At 51.9% G+C, this 22,785-nt stretch overlaps 5 protein-coding genes across 11 annotated transcripts in view; 4 read left to right on the top strand and 1 right to left on the bottom strand.

Moving 5' to 3' along the window:
* Cacna2d2 (calcium voltage-gated channel auxiliary subunit alpha2delta 2) overlaps positions 1-374 on the top strand; it is a 133,221-nt gene extending 132,847 nt beyond the window's left edge. For all 3 annotated transcript variants that reach the window (XM_031343421.1, XM_031343424.1, XM_031343425.1), the window contains one exon: positions 1-374. This exon is cut by the window's left edge and continues 1,650 nt beyond it. The gene's annotated coding sequence lies outside the window, so the exon portion shown is untranslated.
* Positions 375-5,181: 4,807 nt separating this feature from the next.
* Positions 5,182-10,009, top strand: Tmem115 (transmembrane protein 115). Its single transcript, XM_031344391.1, has 2 exons — positions 5,182-6,560; positions 9,202-10,009. Exons 1-2 carry the CDS (start codon positions 5,710-5,712, stop codon positions 9,401-9,403), a joined length of 1,053 nt encoding a protein of 350 aa, XP_031200251.1. The 5' UTR covers positions 5,182-5,709; the 3' UTR covers positions 9,404-10,009.
* Positions 10,010-10,922: 913 nt separating this feature from the next.
* LOC116072828 (cytochrome b561 domain-containing protein 2) lies at positions 10,923-13,549 on the bottom strand. 2 transcript variants are annotated; one of them, XM_031344393.1, is made up of 5 exons: positions 13,396-13,525; positions 13,092-13,173; positions 12,856-13,009; positions 12,384-12,421; positions 10,923-11,769 (listed from the first exon to the last, which is right to left on the bottom strand). In XM_031344393.1, the coding sequence occupies exons 3-5, from the start codon at positions 12,980-12,982 to the stop codon at positions 11,266-11,268; spliced, it is 669 nt and encodes a 222-aa protein (XP_031200253.1). In that variant the 5' UTR covers positions 12,983-13,009; positions 13,092-13,173; positions 13,396-13,525; the 3' UTR covers positions 10,923-11,265. The 2 variants fall into 2 exon arrangements, with proteins under 2 accessions (XP_031200253.1, XP_031200252.1); XM_031344392.1 differs by lacking the exon at positions 13,092-13,173 and having other exon boundaries at positions 13,396-13,549.
* Positions 13,255-16,870, top strand: Nprl2 (NPR2 like, GATOR1 complex subunit). Its single transcript, XM_031344390.1, has 12 exons — positions 13,255-13,496; positions 13,666-13,812; positions 14,298-14,389; positions 14,510-14,678; positions 14,857-14,965; positions 15,326-15,462; positions 15,558-15,655; positions 15,772-15,808; positions 15,921-16,014; positions 16,089-16,206; positions 16,419-16,561; positions 16,649-16,870. The coding sequence occupies exons 2-12, from the start codon at positions 13,735-13,737 to the stop codon at positions 16,714-16,716; spliced, it is 1,143 nt and encodes a 380-aa protein (XP_031200250.1). The 5' UTR covers positions 13,255-13,496; positions 13,666-13,734; the 3' UTR covers positions 16,717-16,870.
* Positions 16,871-18,622: 1,752 nt separating this feature from the next.
* On the top strand, positions 18,623-22,690 carry Zmynd10 (zinc finger MYND-type containing 10). 4 transcript variants are annotated; one of them, XM_031343590.1, is made up of 12 exons: positions 18,623-18,883; positions 19,086-19,274; positions 20,020-20,136; positions 20,226-20,279; positions 20,395-20,532; positions 20,673-20,761; positions 20,854-20,954; positions 21,235-21,407; positions 21,641-21,766; positions 21,850-21,971; positions 22,088-22,213; positions 22,308-22,690. In XM_031343590.1, the coding sequence occupies exons 1-12, from the start codon at positions 18,815-18,817 to the stop codon at positions 22,381-22,383; spliced, it is 1,380 nt and encodes a 459-aa protein (XP_031199450.1). In that variant the 5' UTR covers positions 18,623-18,814; the 3' UTR covers positions 22,384-22,690. The 4 variants fall into 4 exon arrangements, with proteins under 4 accessions (XP_031199450.1, XP_031199451.1, XP_031199453.1 ...); XM_031343591.1 differs by having other exon boundaries at positions 18,626-18,906; positions 19,166-19,274; XM_031343593.1 differs by having other exon boundaries at positions 18,628-18,883; positions 19,166-19,274.
* Positions 22,691-22,785: the final 95 nt, after the last annotated feature.

Here is a 22,785-nt window from a genome sequence, read left to right on the forward strand (position 1 = left end):
AAAAAAAAGAAAAAGAAACAAACGTATACAGAAAAATAAATATATATTTTAAGTTTAAAAACAAACAAAACCAGACAAAACAATCCCCATCAGGTAGTTGTCCAACCCCCAGCTGGGCTCAACCCTCTCTCATCACCCATCTGACCTAGCTGTCCCCTCACCGTGGGCTGGGGGGCTTGGGGGCCATTTCCTTTGCCCTTTTTTTTTTTTGGTTGTATTCTATTTTGTACAGACAAGTTGGGAAAACAACAGCGACAAAAAAAAAAGTCGAGAAACTTTGTAAAATATTGTGTGTGTGATTCCTTGTAAAATATTTTCAAATGGTTTATTACAGAAGATCAGTTATTAAATAATGTTCATATTTTCACTTCAAACCAGTTTCCATCCACTGTGTGGGCCTTGGGTTGAGGACTGGGTAGTTACGACCACAGGTGACTTTGACCTCTGAGCACTACTACCCTGCTCTGCTAGGAGGAAAAGCTGCACAGAGGCTCCTGCACAGAGCACTTTGTTTCATATCAGGTCACAAGTCTCTAAGAAAGAAACTGTCAAGGGGAGAGGGGGAAAAATCCCACCAGCCAGACCTTCAAGGCAAGGCCACGACTCCAAAAAAAAAAAGACCAGTGAAAGATGCTCAGTCAGGCTGAGATCCATCCTTGTGATCAGACCAGGACCAGACAGCTAGATCCTTCCCCTGGAGCAACACGGCAGATGCTAGTGCTCAGAGGATGCCAGGATCAGGCCACCCACCAGCAAGAGCGGACTTGCATGATTCAGGGAGGTCAGAGGCCAGGATAGTTCCTGCAAATCTTTTGACAGACTCTGTGTGTGTGTGTGTGTGTGTGTGTGTGTGTGTGTGTGTGCGCGTGCGTGCGCATAAGTCAAGCTGTGATGAGGGGAAATTAGGTCTCCCTACGTAGGCCAGGCTGGCCTGGCTGCCAGTAGGTGCCGCAGCACCAGCATAGCTATCAGAGGAAAACTGACAGCCTGCAAGCACTCTCTCCTCCCATTTTGTTCTTCTAGTTGTCAGACTTGGCAACAAGTGCCTGTACCCACTGGGCATCTCCCCGGCCTGACCCTTGGATTCTCTTCATGGGAAGAAAGCTAAGCCACTAACCTAGATAGTCCTGGATTGGATGCTCCATCTCTGCCACTGTCTTGGGGCAGGAGAGCCATTCACTCTGCATTCCTGGAAATTATTTGGCTAAGTTCTTATCATGATCTTAAGTGTGGTTACCAGTATATTCCCATAGCACAGATGAGGGAAGAGAAGGGCCTTCTAGCTCACCAGGTGAGAAGAGTTCAAGAAAATCAGTGAAAGCTGGGTGTAGTGGTGCCTGCCCTATAATCCACCCGAGGGAAGTAGAGGCAGGAGGATCAGGAGTTCTTGGCCATCCTTAGCTGTTCAGGGAGTTCTAAGGCAGCCTGAGCTACATGAGATTCTTCAAAACTGAAAAACAAAATAAAAATAAGTTCAGCCAAAGTCTCAAGCGGCAGGGCCTAGAAGATAAGATGTCTCAGTCGGAAAGGGCCTGCTCTGCAAGCGTGAAGACCTCGGGTCAGTTTCTCAGCCCAGGGTGCAGTCAGTGGTCTGTAACCGCTGCACTGGGGGTTGGCAGCCTGGAGAGTGGAGACAGGCAGAACCCCAGAGTTCATCAAACCAATAGTCTTGCTGGACAGATGAGCTCCAGGCTCAGCAAGGAGAGTCCCTTCTCAAAATAGAAGGTGGAGAATGGCAGTGTCCTTTAGTCTTAGTGCCTAAGTGTCCTTTAGTTCCAGCCCTGAGAAAGCCAAGGTAGGCGGGTCTGTTGATTTGAGAACAGTCTGGTCTACAGGTTGAATTCCAGGCCACCCATGGCTGCATGGGATAGAGGACAACATCATTTCAAGACACCATACACACTACACACCTGCACACAGGAGCACACACACAAAGAGAGAGACAGACAGACAGAGACAGAGAGAAAGAAAGAACAGAGAGACAGAAAGAGACTGTGTGTGTCTTTCGGGCTGGCTGGAGGAAAACTTTGATACTAAATGTGACAAAGGACATTCCAGGATAAGCCGTGGCGGGGTTCCTCTCGCTCCTCTGCAGGGGCTGACCTAGAGCAACTCATACCTGAACTACTCTCCTACCCCAAACAGCTCCAGGGCCTGGGAACCACACAGGTGGTTGGGAGTAGGGCTGTCAGACAAAGCCCAGGCAGTTCCGATTGGCAGTGAATTTGTTTGTTCGTTTGCTTGTTTCTTTTGAACCAGTCTCATGTGGCCCAGCCTGGCTTCAAACTCACTGTATCACCATAAATGGCTTTGATCCTCCTGCCTCAGCCATCCCAGTGCTGGGATTATAGGCACGCACCACCACCACCACCCAGACACTAATATATTTTTTAATGATTGATTGATTGATTTTATGAGCATTGATGTTTTGCCTGTATGTATTTCTGTCTGTGTGAGAATGTCAGATTCACTAGAACTGGAGTTTCGAATAGTTGTGAGCCACCATGTGGTTGCTGGGAATTAAGCCAGGGTCCTCTAGAAGAGCAGCCAGTGCCCTTAACCTCAGAACCATCTCTCCAGCCCCAGATTCTGATAATTTTTTTTATAATTTATTTTCTTTATTTACATGTCATACGATATCTCCTTTCCCAGTTTCCCCTCCAACCCCCCCCTAAAAAAAAAACAAAAAACAACAACAAAAATAAATCCCTGCTCCCTCCTTCCTCCCTAGATTCTGATAATTTTTTAACAGTAGGGTTTTTGGTACTTGGTTATTGTCACCTCTGTGGCCCATGGTTAGTACTGACAGTGTATCGTTATAATCTGTGCTGTTACTGTACTCTGAATAAATTTATTCTTGCTTCTTTAGGGACAAATGAGCTGATTTTGTTTTGTTTTGTTTTGTTTTGGTGTGTGTGTGTGTCTAATATTGCATGGGATGTCCCTATCCTGAAAATTGTTTATTCAAAAATCAAATCTGACTAAGTATTTGACTCTATTTTGTTTTGGCTTTTGTTTTTTAGTTTTGGTTTTGTTTTCTAAGAGAGGTTTTGTTTTGTTTTTTGTTTTTTGGTTTTTAGTTTTGTTTTTTTTTTAATAGCCTTTGCTGTCCTAGAACTAACTCTGTAGACCAGGCTGACCTCCAACTCACAGAGATCAACCTTGAAGGCATGAACCACCACTGCCCCGTGACTCTGTATTTTGATTTGCTAAGTCAAACTTAACAAACACTGGGATATGGCATATAGTAGGAACCCTAACCCCAGACAAAAATAAAAGGTGAAAGGTAGTTTTGAACACACAGGGAGTTGTACTGAGATCAGTAGCTGAAAGGGATTTCATAATAAAGTCCCTTATCATATAACTAATCACATTTTTAAAGTATGCACATTTAAAAATATATATACAACAAAAATCTCAGGGTTGGAGAGATGGCTCCATGGTTAATACTGCATGTTCTTACCCCAGCATGCACATCTGGTGGCTCAGAAATCCAGCTCCCAACATTCTGTGGCCTCTGTGACCTGCACATTTAATGGTATATACAGACAAAGACACACATACATGTAAATAAAATAACTTTTTTAAAAATATTTTTTAAAGGAATTATTTATTTATTTTATATATATGAGTACATTGCAGCTGTCTTCAGACACCAGAAGAGGGAATCAGATCCATTACAGATGGTTGCGAACCACCATGTGGTTGCTGGGAATTGAGCTCAGGACCTCTGGAACAGCAGTCAGTGCTCATACCCACTGAGCCATCTCTCCAGCTCCCCAAATACTTTTTTTTTAAATGTTTCTGAGTACATTGTAGCTGTCTTCAGACATACCAGAAGAGGGCGCTGGATCCCATTACAGATGGTTGTGAGCCACCATGTGGTTGCTGGGAATTGAACTACAGGACCTTTGGAAGAGCAGCCAGTGCTCTTAACCTCTGAACCATCTCTCCAGCCCAATAAAATAACTTTTAAGTAAATCTGAAACACCCTGCTGATGGCCACTGTTGTGTAAAGTTGAGCCTAAACTAACCTGGCACTTATAGACTTATATATAATCTTTTTTTTTATGTAATGTTCATTGGTGTTTTGTCTGCATGTGTGTCTGTGAAGGTCTCAGAAACCCTGGAACTGGAGTTACAGTTATGAGTTGCCATGTGGTTGCTGGGTATTGAACCCGGGTCCTCTAGAAGAGCAGTCAGTGCTCTTAACCACTAAACCATCTCTCCAGCTCAAGGGAGATTTCTCTGTCCGGTGGAATCAAGTGGGAGAAGAGTCCCTGAAGTAACACAGTCTTGCCCCTTATGTCCCCTTAGGTGGAAAGTCTAAGTTCACGTAGCAAGTACAGTTCGCTGGAACAAGGGCAGTGTGAACGAACACCCAACGCAACATGTTAAGCCGTTTACACAGCAGCCTTCTTTGATCCTTAAGATAGGAAGAGCCTGCCATCATCATTTTTAAGGTTCGTGAAATTGCGCCAGGGAACTTGGTCAGTATCACATTGACTATAAATGACAGAACAAGGGTCCACTTGCCAGACGACGGAGTTTCTGGTTAGTTCACACTCACTGATACAACACATCAGAACCGGTCACATTCTTTTGTACCCACTTTCAAAAACACTGTTGTACCTGTACAAGTCATACATAGAGCCAATCTCCTCCAAAGAACTGAGCAAGCGTGTGTAGCCCTGGCTCTGTCCTAGGCTGGCCACGAACTAAGAAATCCGTCTGGAGCTGGAGAGATGGCTCAGGGGTTAAGAACACTGGCTGCTCTTCCAGAGGTCCTGAGTTCAATTCCCAGCAACATCTCACAACCATCTGTAATAGGATGCCCTCTTCTGGTATGTTTGAAAACAGCCACAGTATATTCATACATGAAATAAATAAGTCTTAAAAAAAAAAAAAGACCTTTAAGAAATCCATCTGCCTCTGCCTTCCAGGTCCTGAAATTAAAGGCGTGAGCCACCACTGTCCGGCTCGGTGCTGCCTCTTGAACCCGCCCACTGAACACCTCACTTTGCCACATCGGGGATACTGGTCTCCACTTCCCTAACTCCTAAGCACTGGAGGTAAGTCCTGAAAACTACAACTCCCAAGCGCCCTAGCCTCTACACTCTACCGAGACCTGTCGGGCGCACGGCTTCTGGGACTTGTGGTTCTATGAAAAAAACCGGTCGGCCAGGTCTCAAGGACTCCGTATCCCAGCATGCCGAGGAGCCGGAAGGCAAGCGCTCCGAGGGCGTACTGCCGCGGCCGCCGGCGGGGGCGCGCAGGCGCGGCGCCCCTGTTTGTCGGCCCCGGAGAGGGGAGGAGGTACCGTCAAGTCTAAACCCTAGCCCAGCCGGAGCTAAACGGACTTGACTGGGGCCGGAACAAGGCTCCAGTCCTCGCAGATCGCAGAGTCTCAGAGTGGATGGAGGAAGCCCAGCCTAGAGATCAACGCTAGCCTGGCCGCTGGGCCGACGGAACCGGCAGGCAGGCGTGCCCAAGCCACCCAGGGCCTAACGTCAGGTCCCCGGCAAGAAGGCTTTCTCTTCGCTTTGGAACTACAGCCGGATCAGACCGGAACCAGAGCCTTCCCACGGAACAGAAGCCAGTGAAGTAGCCGGGCCTGGGCCTCCCGTCGGGGCTGATCTGGGACGAGGCCCCGGGGAGGCCCCTAGGCCACCTTCCTCATCTTCCCTTAAGCCAACGTCCACCAGGAAGATGCAACGCGCCCTACCCGGTGCCCGCCAGCATCTGGGGGCCATCCTGGCCAGCGCCAGCGTGGTGGTGAAGGCACTGTGCGCCGTGGTACTATTTCTCTATCTGCTTTCCTTCGCCGTGGACACTGGCTGCCTGGCCGTCACCCCAGGCTACCTTTTTCCACCCAACTTCTGGATCTGGACCCTGGCCACCCATGGGCTCATGGAACAGCACGTGTGGGACGTGGCCATTAGCCTGGCCACAGTGGTTGTGGCCGGGCGATTACTGGAGCCCCTCTGGGGAGCCTTGGAGCTGCTCATCTTCTTCTCGGTGGTGAATGTGTCAGTGGGGCTTCTGGGGGCCTTCGCCTACCTCCTCACCTACATGGCTTCCTTCAACTTGGTCTACCTGTTCACTATTCGTATCCACGGCGCCCTGGGCTTCCTAGGTGGTGTCCTGGTAGCCCTCAAGCAAACTATGGGAGACTGTGTGGTTCTGCGAGTGCCCCAGGTCCGCGTCAGCGTAGTTCCCATGCTATTGCTGGCGTTGCTGCTACTGCTCCGGTTGGCCACGCTGCTCCAGAGCCCAGCCCTGGCTTCCTACGGCTTTGGGCTGCTATCAAGTTGGGTGTATCTTCGCTTCTATCAGCGCCATAGCCGGGGCCGAGGGGATATGGCTGACCATTTTGCTTTTGCCACCTTCTTCCCTGAGATCGTGCAACCGGTAGTGGGGCTGCTAGCGAACTTGGTGCATGGCCTCCTGGTGAAAGTAAAGATATGCCAGAAGACAGTGAAGCGCTACGATGTGGGAGCACCATCGTCCATCACTATCAGCCTCCCGGGCACAGACCCTCAAGATGCGGAGCGCAGAAGGTACAGGGAACTTTTCCAAAATCTTGGCTAGCTTAAGACTATTGGTGTGGTCACATAACCAACCAGTCATTGAGGTGTTTGCTCTACGGAGGCCGGCTACAGGCAGGTGTTGGGGGAGGCTTCAGAAAAAGGATTCAGGTTTTGGCCTTGAGGAGGGAACTCAGTGTGTAGGTTTCTGGGCTCTAGTATGTGTATCTCACAACTTGGGCCACTTAACCTGTCTACAGAATGCCCAGTTACCTTTGGTCTTGCCTCAGAATTTCCAAATTCTAAGCACCAGTCCCGAGAGAGACAGAAACTGTTGATCCATTTCTCCTGTGATGGGAGATGGGGAAGGATGTCTTTGTCCTTAAGTCTTTCTCTTCTTAATGTAGGGTGATTGGGGTATTACTAAATTTACCCCTCTTTCCGATGTGTCACCAACAGGAAGAGACAGGTTGTATGACCCACTGCAGGAGCCTGCTGACCACACCAGGCAGGCCAGAGACCTTTGCATCACCTACCAATGCAGCATCAGGAATTTTACTGCACTGGACACCTTTAGCCAACCTTTTGGAATTCAGGTCTTCCTTTCTAAGACCTATGGGCTCTTTATAGTGTTCCCAGCTCCCAGGAGAGCCACAGCTCCATGTCCAGGAAGTCTCTCAGCAGCCTATTCCTGTCAGGGGTCCCTGTCTTTGCTCACCTGTAAAAGGCGTTCCTGATCTCAGTGGAAGAATTCTCTCAGTGTATTCTCCACTGAGGCTCTTTAGTCAAGTGTAGACTCTTTCCTTGAAGGAGTTACCAGCTGGTAGGTGTGGGAATGCAGCCAGGGCATGCTGCAGGCCTAACTCTGGGCCCTACAGCTTGAGTTTTTGGGGGAGTGTCCGAAAGACAACTCCTTCTTGACCTTACTCAGGAGAGGAAATGGGCTAGGGGGCTGAGTTTTTTAAGGACAGAGCTGTCCTTAGAGCTGTTCAGGTGGGGCTGGGCCAGAGCTTGCCCTTGCCCCAGTGAGCAGTCTTGAATTGTGATAGTTGGCAGGTCATTCAGAAAACCTCTATCCAGGATCAAGAACATGGGTAGAAAAGGAAGAGTGGGGACTGGCCCGAGGTGGACGTTAGCTCACATGGGGTTGGTGATACTCCCCAGACAACTGTCAGATGGCTGCATGCCACTCTCAGATCCAAGGGCTACAAGGGGAGAAAGAGGAGGATTGCACAGAGGTCTCTGCCTGTGACAGAGTGACTGCTGGCAAGGACATCTCCAAGAGTAGCCTGTGGAGTGACAGGGAAGGCGTGGTGCTGGGCCAGGCCAGAGCGGGTTGGGGTTTTCAGTGCCTGTGTCTCTGCTGCCTTCCCTGCCTTTTTCCTTGGCATGGTAGGAATTTTAGATCTTGGAAAGCCACAGCATGGCTTGTCTGCCTGCATTAACAAAGAGGTGAGCTGTTAGGATCCACAGCAAACAGCTGCAAGTGGCCACTTCACTTTCTGTGGGACAGAGTGCTGAACACTTAGAACCTTGTTCTCTACTGAGGCTGGGTAGCTCGGTGTGTAGGGCACGGCTTCCTTGAAGGAGTTTCCAGCCGGTGTCCAAGGTGTGGGAAAGCACCCAAGGCACACTGCAGGCCGATTCTGAACCCTACAGCTTGAGACTTCTTGGCTGTCCTAAAGAGAATGTCCAGGGATATTTTCCCACCTTTTCTTAAAATGATGCTTGCAAAAGTCTACCCTGTGGAGACAACAGACCCTGCTCTCTGGCCTGCCCACATAGCTGTTTCACCTACAGGCTCTGCTGAGGTCTAGGTGGCTTTGGGAAACCCTTCTAGGAAAATTGTCATAGGAAGGGCAATGCAAGTCGATGCTGCTTCATCACGAGCCCTTCCCTGAGCAGAGCCTGGTGGTCCAGGCCTCTAATCCCTGCTATTCAGGAGGCTGAGACAGGAGATTCAAGGACTGCCTGCACTACAGAGCTAGCTTGAAGCCAGTCTGGACCTGCCTCAAAAAAAAAAAAGTATTTGTTTGCTTTAAGGGCTGGGGATATAGCTTGTGGCTGAGTGCTGGCCCTAGGTTTAACCCCTAGTACCACAAAAGCAAACAACTCTGCCCTTGGAAATGACACCAGTGCTCACACGGGGCTCGTTTCTAGGGACTAAAACATGCCACTCCTGCCCAGAAGGACTCCTTCTACCTGTCTTTTTTTTTTTTCTTTTTCTTTTTCTTTTTGGTCTTTTTGAGACAGGGTTTCTCTGTGTAGCCCTGGCTGTCCTGGAACTCATTCTGTAGACCAGGCTGGCCTCGAACTCAGAAATCCACCTGCCTCTGCCTCCCAAGTGCTGGGATTAAAGGTGTGCGCCACCACTGCCCAGCTCCTTCTACCTGTCTTTCAGAGTGTCTGTGGTGGCTGGCCTGTAGGTAGGCTGCCAACATCTAGGAAGCCTTCTCAGTCTGCATGTGCCTCAGCTTTTCGGAGGCCTTGGGTCCTCATTCCAGTTGCCAAGGCAGATCCTGATCCAGGCTCCTGGATGCTGCATGAGGATGGGAAACATGGAGTTTTGGAGGCAAACCTCTTGAGTGGGAGGATTTGGCCTTGTTGAAGAAGGTTGCAGAGTGTGTTGGTCTCCCAAACTCAGTGTGACCTGCCTTTTCTCTTCTGGCTCCAGGCAACTGGCCCTAAAGGCTCTCAATGAGCGGCTGAAGAGAGTGGAGGATCAGTCAGCCTGGCCCAGCATGGATGATGACGAAGAGGAAGCTGGGGCAAAAACGGACAGTCCTCTGCCCTTGGAAGACGCTCACACGCCCCCAGGGAAGGGGCCCATCCCAGAATCCAGTCTCATCACCTTGGAGGCAGCTCCCCTACTCTAGACCACTCTGAGTGCAGTTCTACTCCCATGCCTTCCCTGATCCGATCCGTCTCAGCTACTGCAGAGCACTGACTGCTCTGAGGAGAGGGAAGAGGGTCTTCTGGGGGTTCCTGTGGCCTTCTGCTGGGTCTTGACAACACTAACACAGGGCCCTTGTTGCTACCTGGTTCCGACTCCAGAGAATGGGGCCTCTGACATCAGCCAGTCCAGACCCCTATTTGCAGTAAGATTGTATCTCAGCAGGTACAATTCCTCACCAAGGAAGTGGTTGCAGGGACACTGGTGCCACGGCTCCTGGGCCAGCCCTTACGTCTGAAACTGGTTGCCAACAGCCCTGAGCCAAGGCAAGGATTTGTGTTTGCCAAAAATGTTCTGGGGACCCAGCCAGTGTGGGTCTGCACATCCCTGCCCACCCCCAGACTGCATTCATATTAGGGTTTCTTGTACCCTTCTGCTGTGGCAGTGACAACCGTGCCTAGCCGGGGCTGCCACAGCTCCCAGGTATTTTCTACAGGACCACCTGAGCTGGCAGCCAAGCCCAGCTTCACAGTATCAATAAAGCAGTTCTTTGAGGTGTGGCTCTTGGGCTCCATCAGGCCACCTTGTGCAGCTCGATGATCTTTCTCCGATGCAAAGTTAAATGTGTTTTCTGGGTCCTGGGGCTCAGTTCCAGGCTCTGGATGGCTAAGAATCTCACTGCCCGCACCTCTTGTCTATTAGTACACACCTGCTGCTGGGCAGTCTTGCCTGCGCCATCACCTTAGTCCCTTTCTCCTTTTTCCTCTCCTCAGTCTAATTATTAGAGAGACCCTGAGCCAGTGGACCTGACAGCTGAAGGCCTCTCCATCATTAGGCGTTGGCCTTAGGCAGGGCATGGTGGTACATATCTATAATCCATGTCTCGAAAAAACAAAAACTAGGGGCTGAAGGTGCAGCTCTGTTGGCAGAGCACTTGCTTAGCATTTCAGAGTTCTAGGTTTGCATCACAGCACTACGTAAATGGGGCATGGTATGTACACATGTGGTACATACACAACACACCTACAATCCCAGCACTGAGGTGCAACAGGAGCATCTGACTGACGTTGGGTATCATTCTAGGCCACATAGTGAGTTCGAGGCCCACCTGAGAGACTTGAAACCTTGTCTCAAAAACAAAAGGCAAGTTTCTCTTGTTCATGATTCCACTTTCTTTTTCCTTTTTGAGATAGGATCTTACTATGTAGCCTTGGTTGGCCTGGAGCTCACAGAGATCCACCCGTCCCCCACAACTGACCATGTGCCCTAAGTTCAACCCCTAAGTTGTGCCCTGTGTATCCATCTCCTGTCACTGGCTGAAGTCTCCAGATTTCAGCACAGTTAGCTGGAAGCAGCTGTGCCGTCCACATGTAGGCTCCCAATGCACTGCGGGTCAGAGGAAGTTTCACAGCAGGTTTTCAGGACCCCACACGAGGAGGGTCCCCACCTTACCCAGCTGACCATTTTCTCACAACGACGCATTATCAAGAACCATCCCCAACTCGGTGCTGCCCCTCCCAGTAGGTTTCCAGGGGTTGGTTGGTTTGTTTATTTTTTTTCTCCATGATTTCTGGACATACCAGTACAAATATAAGCTGTATGGCTGCTGGGGAGACTGTTGCAACCCCAACTTCATCCAGACACATGATCCATGCTCCCCTGGGTTGACAGCAAGAAATTGGAGACACTCTAGCATGAGGAGCAGAAATGTCCACAGAGCTACCCCTGAGTGCTCTAGTACCTGAAATGTCCCCTGACCCAGTCAGCTGTGAGAGTCCAACACATTCCCAGCTCTTGGTCCTATGCTGGAGGTGCAAATCCAGGTTCCTAACAGCTGGCAAGTGCTCATGGTTGGATCCTCTTGCGGTACAGGTAGGCATTGCTCACTTGGTTCATGATTACCAAACTGGTGAGGATGGGGCACAACACAGCCAGGTACCAGGCACCACCAGTGACAGTGGCAGTGAACCACAGTGAGCACATGCCCAACAGGAGGCTGGCACTGCCCAGCAGGTAGCCCACCAACCCAGACGTGGCGTGGTAGAGTTTCAGCTTTGCCAGAGGCCATCGGGGCAGCAACTTGGGGTAGAGCAGCCCCACGCCCCCTGAACACTGCAGACCTGCCCACAGCACAGCTAATAGCCCCGCCTGCCCATGTCGAGTGGTCAGGTGTGCTTTGCCAAGCTGCTCTTTGTGAAGGATGACAAGACCTAGACCCAGCAGAGCACAGAGTAGGGCTAGCAGCTGGAGCACCCAGTGGCAGCGTGCGCGGACCTTCCGTGAGAGGGACCGCAGCAGCGAACTCTCAGGAGAGAACATCAGGAGTGCCTCAGTCATCAGGAAGGAGAACTGAGAAGACAGAGAAACTCAAGTGAACTCTCAGTCCTTACCCTCCACAATGGGGCAGCCCCCTTCCATGCCCTTCCCCCGAGGACAAAATGCATTTGGTGAGACAGAAGGCCCTGTGTGGCACAAGACGGCTGCCCCAAGTACTTAAGGAGAGCCGCCTCTCCAGACTTCTTCCTAGGTGCTTTTCTAAAATGTCACCTCGGCTACACGACCCAGCAAACAAGGTTTGAGACGTGGCAGTTATAAATGATTCACAAGCTTTGTTTCAGTCCCATGGGGCAGGATACAATTTCTTGGCAAGAGCTGGCCACATGGGTGCACTGTTTCAGGGACAATTAGATGCATCACCATAAATTAAGGTTCTTAGGAACAGAGCAACCTCTAAATGCCATTTCTCAGCTTCCTAGCTGGAGGTGAGAGAAGCTGCCCTTCTGTGCTTGGGTAAGCTTCACCTGTTTGTACTGGGTCGTAAGTACTGTTTTTCAAGCCTCAGATATATGTCAGAAGTAGTAGTGGGAGCATGCAGCTCCTCTAAATTGGCACTAAATGCCCACAAGAATTCTGAGGGTCACCACCCATGCCCACATTCTACCACTAAAAGACTCACTACTTACAGCCAAAGACATAAGAACGGGGTGCCAGGAAAACAGACCTGGAATGAGAAAAGGATGCCTCATGGGTCTGAGGGGAAAAGAAACCAGCACGCTGGTCTCTATAGACTGGATATGCGCAGCCCCTCCATTACCTAAGGAGGTGTCAAAATGGGAGCCCCATCTTGTAACAAGCTCATCTTACCCACCCCCTATTCCCTTCCTGGGACAGAAAGCATGCTCTGCCACTCCTCTGGCGGCTCCCTCCAGCATCCCCACAAGTCAGGAATGAAATGCCAAGTCAAAGAAAGAGAAGCCATGTACTCTAAAGCTTGCCCAGGCTTGCAGAGCTCCCATACTGATCTGCTCTACCCAGGAGGTTAAATACCTTCAACAGAGAATATTCCTCAGCCAGTCAATCCTGTCCCCGGGAGTTACGCCCATCATTCCCTACTGCCCCGTTCCCCAAGAGAAGTCGACTATGAATTCTACTTACTGGAGCCAGGTCTGGCAAGCACAGCCACAAAGATGGTAAAGCCTAACGCCACAAGGTGGGCTGCAGCGCCAGAGGCAGTGCGCAGAGCTCGGTAGATGTGCGACTCCGTCTCCACAGAGAGGGCCATGGTCAGCCCAGCCGATAGCTGCACAGCCTGAAAGCATCGTAGGCGTTGGCAAGCGTGCCCACTGTCCACGCTTCTCACTGGGGACAGTAATTCGGGGCAGAAATGGCACCTTTTCCCGGAGAAGTTATGACAGGAGCAGAGCAGTGCCGGCACCAACAGTCCCAACTTAGCAGAGTCTACCTGTCAAACACCTGTATTTGAAGTGGTACTGAGCACGCCTTCCAAGTGGGGAGAGGAAGACTACAAATCCCAGAATGCAGCACGTCATCGTTAGCCGGAACGGAAGGCGTGGGGCACTACGGGAATTGTATTTCCCAACTGCTTCCCTACCTAAGTGTGAATCTCTTTGCACATTGCCTCCCCGTGTGCACTTGGCACGCTGTACCTTCACCGTAGTATTTTGCCTTCCTCACCTGCTTCTCAAGTTCGACGCAGTGACTTCCTCCAAAATAAACTGGACCCCCGGGCCCGGCAGCCGCGCCACCGCTCCGTTACGGAGGCACTTCACTTCCGGGTGCGATGTCTACCCTCCTAAGACTTCCTGGGACAAGCCCCCTCCCATCCCATCCAGCGGCAGCCACGCCCCCTGAGTTGCCCTGCGCAGGCGCTGTTGAGTTGACGGCTCTTTTGGTTTGTGCTCAGAAACCTGTGTGACCTAGCCAGGCCTCTTTCTCTTTTGACAGGTATTCCAAGGCGTGGGGGCGACCACCACACGAAAAACAGGAATTACACACCTGGGTCCAGACAGCGCCATGGGCAGCAGCTGCCGCATCGAATGCATATTCTTCAGCGAGTTCCACCCAACGCTGGGACCCAAAATTACCTATCAGGTGCCTTCCACACTCCTGGGACTAGGCGAGGGGAGGGATGCTCTCTGGAGCTCAGCTGGCCGCCTGGAGGGGTTGTTGTTCATCCACGCATGACAATTCCATTCACAGATAACCTTGAGTGGAGAGGGAACACAGACCCAGGTCTCCAATTTCTAGTGTGGGGAAGGAGTTTTGTCCCCAAAACGGAATCAAGCTATAGGTTTCGGGGAGGTGGTAGGCCTCATGAAGGTTTAGATGGCCCAAGAGAAACACGGGACTGAGACACATGATATATAAAAGTCAGGCGAGTGTAAAAAGGTATTAGGAACAGTGAACTCAAAAGCCAAGGAAGCTGCCTGCCAAAGCGTAGCATGTGTTTGGAAGCACAGAGTAGTCTACTGGGTGGATAAGGGGGAGAAAACAGGAGAGGGACTTGTGCTTGCCTGGAATGTGAAAACCGCCCGGTCCGGGTTCACTGAGGGAATTCTCACCGCTGCCTTCTCTAGGTCCCTGAGGATTTCATCTCTCGAGAGCTGTTTGACACGGTCCAGGTGTACATCATCACCAAGCCCGAGCTACAGAACAAGCTTATCACTGTGTGAGGCCTTAGTTGGGAGGGAGCAAAGGGGTCCCGGCCTGGCTCGGGAAAGGGGGAGGGCAGGAAGACTCTGTTGTACCCATGGGGGGTGGGCAGGCTGACTCTGTTGTACCCATCCAGCACAGCCATGGAAAAGAAGCTGATAGGCTGCCCCGTGTGCATTGAACACAAGAAGTACAGCCGCAATGCTCTCCTCTTCAACCTGGGCTTCGTGTGTGACGCTCAGGCTAAGACGTGTGCCCTGGAACCCATCGTGAAAAAGCTGGCCGGCTACTTGACCACACTGGAGGTCTGCAGCAAGAAGAGCCTGGGTGGGTGGGTGGGTGAGTGGGTGGGTGGTGGGCACAGGTGGGGAAAGAGTTCCTGGGTCTCTAATCCCCAGCCTCCAGCGGCTAGCTCAGAGAGCTGCCAGCCCAACCGGGAGCTTGAGGGGTCCTCACTCACCGTGCTGTCCATGTTCTATCCAGCTTGAAAGCAGCTTTGTATCCTCTGAGGAGAGCAAGCAGAAGCTGGTGCCCATCATGACCATCTTACTGGAAGAGCTAAATGCCTCTGGCCGGTGCACTCTGCCCATCGGTACGGCCGCTTCTGCCAGGATGGCAGATAACAAAGGAAGGTTGGGAAGTAGCAGACATGAACACAGCTGGAGGAGGAGAAGGTTCTTAAATAAGCCGGTGGGCAGGAAATAGCCATGGTTGACACAATGACATCTGAGGGTCCAGGGTACAATGGGGCTGGGGTTAGGGGAGCAGCCAGCAGAGCTCTTCAGCTCTTCTTCTTGGCTACATTCGTCCCCCTCTCTGGAGCTCGATTTCTCGCTCTATAAAAGAGGAATAATGATCTTCGCACGATCCACCTCATGCTGGGAGATTTAGATAGTAATTGAGGGTTCCATGGGACAGATGACACTGAGGATGCGGGTGGGGTCCCCTGCAGATGAATCCAACACCATCCACTTGAAGGTGATTGAGCAGCGGCCTGACCCTCCTGTTGCGCAGGAGTATGATGTGCCTGTGTTTACAAAGGACAAAGAGGATTTCTTCAGCTCGCAGTGGGACCTTACCACACAGCAGGTGTGCTAGCCCTCTCTTAGGGATTACCATCTTGCGGGGGAGTCCACAGCCTTAGTCTTGGGTCATCCTTGCTGACCCTGCCTTGCTCTATACAGATCCTCCCCTATATTGATGGATTTCGCCATGTCCAGAAGATCTCCGCTGAGGCAGATGTGGAGCTCAACCTGGTGCGCATTGCCATTCAGAACCTGCTGTGAGTGAAGATAGAATTAATGCCTATCATGGAGCCCGAGGAGAGCCAAGGGATGCTGAGTAGGAGGGTCGGAAGGCTTGCTGTCTGGAAGCTAAGCAGGGATCTTTTCCCCCTAGGTACTATGGTGTTGTGACACTGGTATCCATCCTCCAGGTAGGTGAGTCTGGGATGCAGTTAAGTAAAATGTGAACCATATGACTGGGCCAGATCAAGCCAGACTCCCAAGCACATCACTCAGGCCCTTGTGACCCCTGCTGTGTTCTAGTACTCCAATGTGTATTGCCCAACACCAAAAGTCCAGGACCTGGTAGATGACAAGTCCCTGCAAGAGGCATGTCTGTCCTACGTCACCAAGCAAGGTAATGGCAGTCCCTGGGGGAGACTAATCTGGGAAGGACAGGACCACGCAGGAAGCTAACCCTGGCACCCACAGGACACAAAAGGGCCAGTCTCCGAGATGTGTTCCAGCTATACTGCAGCCTGAGCCCTGGCACCACTGTCCGAGACCTCATCGGCCGCCACCCTCAGCAGTTACAACATGTTGATGAAAGGTCAGACGGGCACTCTCAGGCATGGAGGGTTGGACTATCTTGGGTCTCTCTGGAAGAGCCTTGAATCAAATAGAAAGCAGGGGTTCCCTGAGAGTAGAAGTATGTAGCCTGCTAGACCCGGCAGATGGTGTGCTTGGAGGCCTCTCTACCCCATAACGTACCAAAGGGTTAGTGCATCTGGAATATCAACTCTCTCCCCCACAATCACCCAGGAAGCTGATCCAGTTTGGGCTTATGAAGAACCTCATCCGGAGACTACAGAAATATCCAGTCCGAGTGTCTCGGGAGGAGCGGAGCCACCCTGCCCGGCTTTACACGGGCTGCCACAGCTATGATGAGATCTGCTGCAAGACAGGTGGAGACAGGCAGGCAGGCGGGCTGGGAGGTGAGGGCTCACTGGCCATGCCAGGGCTGCTGACCTTGCCTTGCTCATACCCCCCAGGCATGAGCTACCATGAGCTGGACGAGCGGCTAGAAAACGACCCCAACATCATCATCTGTTGGAAGTGAGGCTGGCTGGCTGGCTGGCTGGCTGGCTGGAACATATTACTATGGCTACTTGCCCCTCCTAAGCCCTCCTTGGTCCACGGGGGCTAGACAAGTAGGCTAGTACATATGGTCTGGAGGGTGAGTCTCAGTTTTGTAAATAAAGTCATGCATTTCATCCTGTGGAGTATTGAGTACTGCCTCAGCCAACAGCTAAAGACAAGTGAATGTGAAAGCCATGCCAACTGGCCTGGGCTGGCTGGAGCGCCATCTAGTGGACAGAAGTGTCAATAAGCAGGCCAAGTGGTTTTGTTTGTTTTTTGCTTTGTTCTGTTTTGTTTTTGAGGGATGAAGGAGGTTGATTTTTTGTTTTGTTTTGTTTTGTTTTTTCTTTTTTGAGACAGGGTTTCTCTGTATAGCCTTGGATGTCCTGGAACTCACTCTGTAGATCAGGCTGGCCTCGAACTCAGAAATCCACCTGCCTCTGCCTCCCAAGTGCTGGGATTAAAGGCGTGCACCACCACTGCCTGGCAGGAGGTTGATTTTTTGAGACAGGGTCTCACTATGTAACTCTGGCTGTCCTGAGTTTCACTACATAGCCCAGGCTGGCCTACTCAGAGAGCTGACTACCTTTGCCTCCGAGTGCTGGGATTAAAAGTGGGCACTGGAATGCCTGGCCACATCCAGATTTTTAATGATTTTGTTTGTTTGTTTGTTTGGTAGTGAATACATGGTGGAGCTGAGACAGGCTCTTATACTTGGCCTGGACCCTCCTGGCTAGAACTTCTGATTCTCCTACCTTGGTCTCCTGAGTATTGGGATTATAGGTTTATGTTCCCATGCCCCACATATGCAGTCCTGGGGATTGAAGCCAAGGCTTTATGCATGCTAGGCAGGCAAGTACTCAGCTACGAGCACTGCTCTGGCCTGTAAACCAGAAGAACTAGAATCAGATAAGATGGATATAATCTATTGGGACAGGAGCGAAAACTGCTCTGTAGTAGATGGCCCAGGAAGGTCTGGGTGAACTGAGCTGAACCTTGGACGAGTAAGACTATTCCAGAAGAAATAAGGCAAAAGCCAAACGTGGTGGCACATGCTCGCAATGCTAACACTACAGAGGCTGACACAGAGAATTGGTTCAAGTTCAAGGACAGCTTGGACTATGTAGAGTTAAAGCCAGCCTGGGCGACATAGTCAGACCCCATCTCAGAAAGGCTGTATGAGGAACTCGGGGAAAGCCCATGAGGTTGGAACATAGAAAACAAGCACGGTGGTGCGCACGCCTGAATCCCCACCACTTGGGAAGCTGACCAAGAAGAAGGAAAATGTAAACCAACCCTGGCTCTATAGTGAGCACCTTGTCGGTCTTGGCTATATAACGAGACTCCGTCTCAAATAAAGAGGAGGGGGTGCTGGGAAAATGGCTCACACACAAACAGTTTTAAAATAAAAGAGGGTGGGACAAAAATTGAAGCACGGGCGTGGGGGGTAGGAGAGAGGGTGAGAGGTAGTTCTTCAGAGCAGCTGGTAAGTCGCTGTGGTCTAGTATTTTGGGTGCCAGCGCCATCCTCGAGGGAGGAATGTTAGTTGCACATCATTAGGACTCTGGCTGCGGGCCTGAGCATGGTAACGCATGCCTTAATTTCAGCACTAAAGAGAGCAGAGGCCGTGGAGCTCTTTGTCTTGAAGGCCAGCTCGGTATAAATAGGAAGTTCCCCGCCAGCCTGTGTCATAAAGTAAAAGAAAAAAAAGAAGGACTCGGCTGCTGCTGAGACCGCTGTAGCTACCCTATTGAGGGGCTAAGACAGTGCAGCTGCAGGAGTTGGTGAGGATCCGAGACGCAGCTGCGCAAGCCCTGGGGAGGTGTGGCGAGTGGGTCTCGCGCTTGGGGCTGCTTATTGGCTGTGAGGTGGGCGTGGCAAGAGTGGGTATCGGGAAGAAACTACGCAGGCGCCAAGCTCCCTCGTTTCCATGGCGACGAGGACTCAACGCGCTCCAACGGCTTAGCAACTGTCCCATCCCAAGACTTTGGTCCTGCCGCTGGACTCTCTCATCCTAAGTGTTTCAGTTTTCCCCATTCCGACTGCTTCCTGAAACCAAAGGAATCTTGGCGCCTGGCATGGGTGACCTGGAGCTGCTGCTGCCTGGGGAGGCTGAGGTGCTGGTGCGGGGCCTGCGCAGCTTCCAGGTTCGGGAGATGGGATCTGAAGGGTAAGGCAGCTGCCACAGGTGGAGTCACCTGGTCGTTTGGTGGAGGAGCCTGGAACTAACATTGGAGAAGGGGTTGCCAGTGTGGAGGGGCCTCCAGGTGGGTAGGCAAAGCTCTCTGGGATAGAAGCGTATGGCTCCGGATGCCCCTCTGGCCCCAGGACAAGATCTTTGCATGGTAGGCTTTCAGGAGGATCCAGCCCCACCCTTACTCCCGTTGCACATCTGGACACCCAATGTACACACATCCCTTCGGGGGCAGGTGGAATAAGCAGCATGAGAACCTGGAGAAGCTGAACATGCAGGCCATCCTTGATGCAACTGTCAGCCAGGCTGAGCCCATCCAGGAACTGCTGGTTACTCATGGGAAGGTACGTCCAGGTCCCAGGCAGGATTCCTGCTTTCCTACTGTACCTCTCCGGAACACTGGGCAGTACCTATTCTTCCTTCTGATCTTGTACACCTGTCATTCCTTAGTGGGGAAGACAAATATGTTTGTTTTATTTTGAGATAAAGCGTTGACCTGTAGCCCAGACGGCCCTCCTGTTTCTGCCTCCTGAGTGTCGGGGCTACAGGCATGCCTCACTATACCTGGCTGACGACATTTCCTATAGTACTCTCAGTGGATTCGAGCGCTAGTTAGGGAGATAGCCATGGATCCTAGGCTCCAGGGGGAGTGCGGACATGAGCCTGAATTGACTTTAAGGCCAAAGAGACCCTCCCTAAGGAGGAAGGTAGCCTTTCTGACACACAAGGAGAAAGTAGAAGCCAGGAAAGATGCCTGGCTGGAGGCTGAGCCAAGGTCCGCTGCGCTAGGTCCCCTGCAAGAGAAAGGCAGAGCTGGGGAGCAGGGGTTGTCTGGGAACAGGGCACAGTAAAGAGCCTCAGTAAGAGAGGCCAGGTGGCAAAGACCAGAGTAAGGACAGGAAGAGGAGAGCTGCCCTAAAACGGGGGATCCCTGGATGGAGGGTGGGGTAAGGTGCAAGAGGGGCAGTGAAGGTCGTTCAGTGGAAACCCAAGAGAGTTGGAGACTTAGGCTGGGCTAAAGCCACCAGGACTGGAGAGCTGAGAGGCCAAGTCCATTTAAAACCCCTGCTCCTCCCCTGCCCTTCACAGATCCCAACGCTGGTGGAGGAGCTGATTGCAGTGGAGATGTGGAAACAGAAGGTGTTCCCCGTGCTGTGCCGGCTAGAGGACTTCAAGCCCCAGAATACTTTCCCCATATACATGGTGGTGAGCTGTGCCCTCAGAGTCCTGAGCCACGAAAGATAGTTAATAGCCCCTGTCTCTCCCTCTCAGCCTAGCCCCGTCCTCTTCCACAGGTACACCACGAGGCCTCCATCATCAATCTCCTAGAGACCGTGTTCTTCCACAAGGTGAAACACTCTCCCTGCAAGAGGCTACTCTGCAGGCCAGAGGCTGGTGGGCTATGTCTGTTGGGGAGGGCATCAAACCCCAGAAATATTCCCTCCCTGAACCCTTCCCCTCCAGGAGGTGTGTGAGTCAGCAGATGACAAGGTCTTGGACCTGGTAGACTACTGCCACCGCAAGCTGATACTGCTAGTGGCCCGGAAAGGCCGAGGTGACCTGTCTGAAGAAGAACGGTTCCAGGACAGTTCCCCTATGCAAGTAAGCTAAGGTTTCCTGGACTTAGCAAAATCTCCATGTGAGTTCTCTCCGGCCTCCACAGGTGGGGCTAATACTGTGTGCCTGTGCGGCCTCCACAGGCAGGGTGAATACTGTGTGCCTGTTCCCCACCCCACCATTAGGAACTGCAGAAGCAGGCAGAGGTGATGGAATTTGAGATCTCCCTGAAAGCCCTCTCCGTGCTTCGCTACATCACAGATTGTGTGGATAGGTGGGTCACCTTCCAGGGCTGGGGGCGGGCAATAGAGGGCTGCACGTCCTGGCCTGTAGCCTGTGCTGACCACCCTTCGGCCCTATCCCTAGCCTTTCTCTGAGCACACTGAACCGAATGCTAACTACTCACAATTTGCCCTGTCTCTTGGTGGAGCTGCTGGAGCACAGTCCCTGGAGCCGGCGGGAGGGAGGTAAGGCTCTTCCCCACTTGCCTAAGACGGTAACTGGCTGCTTCCAGAACATCCTTCAGGATCAATGGATTCTAGGATACCTCACCCAAGATAGGACTAGAGTTTGACTCTGAGGTAGACAAGTCCTGTGAGTCATTTATTGAAAACTCAACCTTGTGTCCAACATGTCTGGTGGCCCAGGCTTTCTAACCTTGCCAGGCAGTGGACAGTTCTCTGGACAACAACACACTCTCAAAAAGAATACAACACCGGCATCTAGTGAGCTCGTTCTCCTCCCCAGGCAAGCTGCAGCATTTTGAGAATGGCCGATGGCAGACAGTGGCCCCCTCAGAGCAGCAAAAGCTCAACAAGCTGGATGGGCAAGTATGGATCGCCCTGTACAATCTACTGCTCAGCCCTGAGGCCCGAACCCGTTACTGCCTTACAAGCTTTGCCAAGGGACAGCTGCTTAAGGTGGAGAACTCAATGGCCCTGCCCATCCCCACTGCCCCCTGCCCTGCCCCACCTCCATAGCATCCCTGCCTATCCCTGTCCTCTTTCCACAACTTGGGCTTCAGGCAAGACAGGGGAGGGAGCTGGTAAGGTGCAAACCGTCCAAGTACTCTCAGCCCAACTTCAGGACTTCCTGTCCCTTGGCCCTCTGGCTAGGAACAGTTTCCCAATGGCCTTCCCTGGATCCCTCGCAGCTTCAGGCCTTCCTCACCGACACCCTGCTTGACCAGCTGCCCAACCTTGCCGATCTGAAGGGTTTCCTGGCCCACCTGGCCCTGGTTGAAACGCAGCCCCCTAAGAAGGACCTAGTGTTAGAACAGGTAAGGCCCTAGAAAGTTGAGTGCTTGGGACCATGGTCCACTTTTCCGGCTCCTTCCTCCCTGTCTCCATTACACTCTCTTAGATCCCGGAAATCTGGGATCGGCTGGAGCGAGAGAACAAAGGCAAGTGGCAGTCTATTGCCAAGCACCAGCTTCAGCATGTATTCAGACTCTCGGAGAAGGACCTTCGTCAACAAGCACAGAGGTAAAGTCCACTTTACCACGTGGCTGAAGTCACGTGCACATGACGAAGAAGGGAAGGGAGAGCTTCGGTGCGCCCCCCTGCCAGGTTCATTCATATCTTCTTGACTCCTCCCCCAGGTGGGCAGAAACCTACCGGCTGGATGTCCTGGAGGCAGTAGCTCCAGAGAGGCCCCGCTGTGCCTACTGCCATGCAGAGGCCTCCAAGCGCTGCTCCAGATGCCAGACTGTGTGGTATTGCAGCAGGTGAGGCAACCCTGGGACCTTAGTTCCCCCTAAGCTCCAACCCTGGGTCCTCCCACAAGCCCTGTCACTGTCTTGCAAACCCACCCCGCTGCAGAGAGTGTCAAGTCAAGCACTGGGAGAAGCACGGAAAGACGTGTGTTCTAGCAGCCCAAGGTGACAGAGCCAAGTGAAGGCCGTAGCTGCTGAGGGTTGACGGAAAAGCGCACCCAGAATGTGACTCTGAGCTTCAGGGACAGGGTCTGGCCCCTGTCAGACCTCAAATTTCCCTGGTGAGGAACACGGCTGAGTCAAGTAGAGCTGCAAACCACTACACACAAGCGAAGACTCTTCACTTCCTGTCCCACCCAGCGAATACGGGGAGGACCAGGCCACAGCATCAGCAAACTGGCAGACAGGGTTGGGGTGGGGGGGTGTAAGCAAGGGCCGGATGTGGAGACCCTCTTCCTTTTTCAAAATAAAGAGGACTCTTGAAACGCATCAGTGTGGCGCTTTACCGTCATCCTTGGGAGTGGAAGAGAAGGGGCGATGGGGAGAAGACTGGACTGAAAGGCTGGGAAGGGGCTCTTTGAAAG

The sequence above is a fragment of the Mastomys coucha genome, unplaced genomic scaffold (genome assembly GCF_008632895.1).
Source record: "Mastomys coucha isolate ucsf_1 unplaced genomic scaffold, UCSF_Mcou_1 pScaffold23, whole genome shotgun sequence".
In the NCBI taxonomy this organism is placed as follows: Eukaryota; Metazoa; Chordata; class Mammalia; order Rodentia; family Muridae; genus Mastomys; species Mastomys coucha.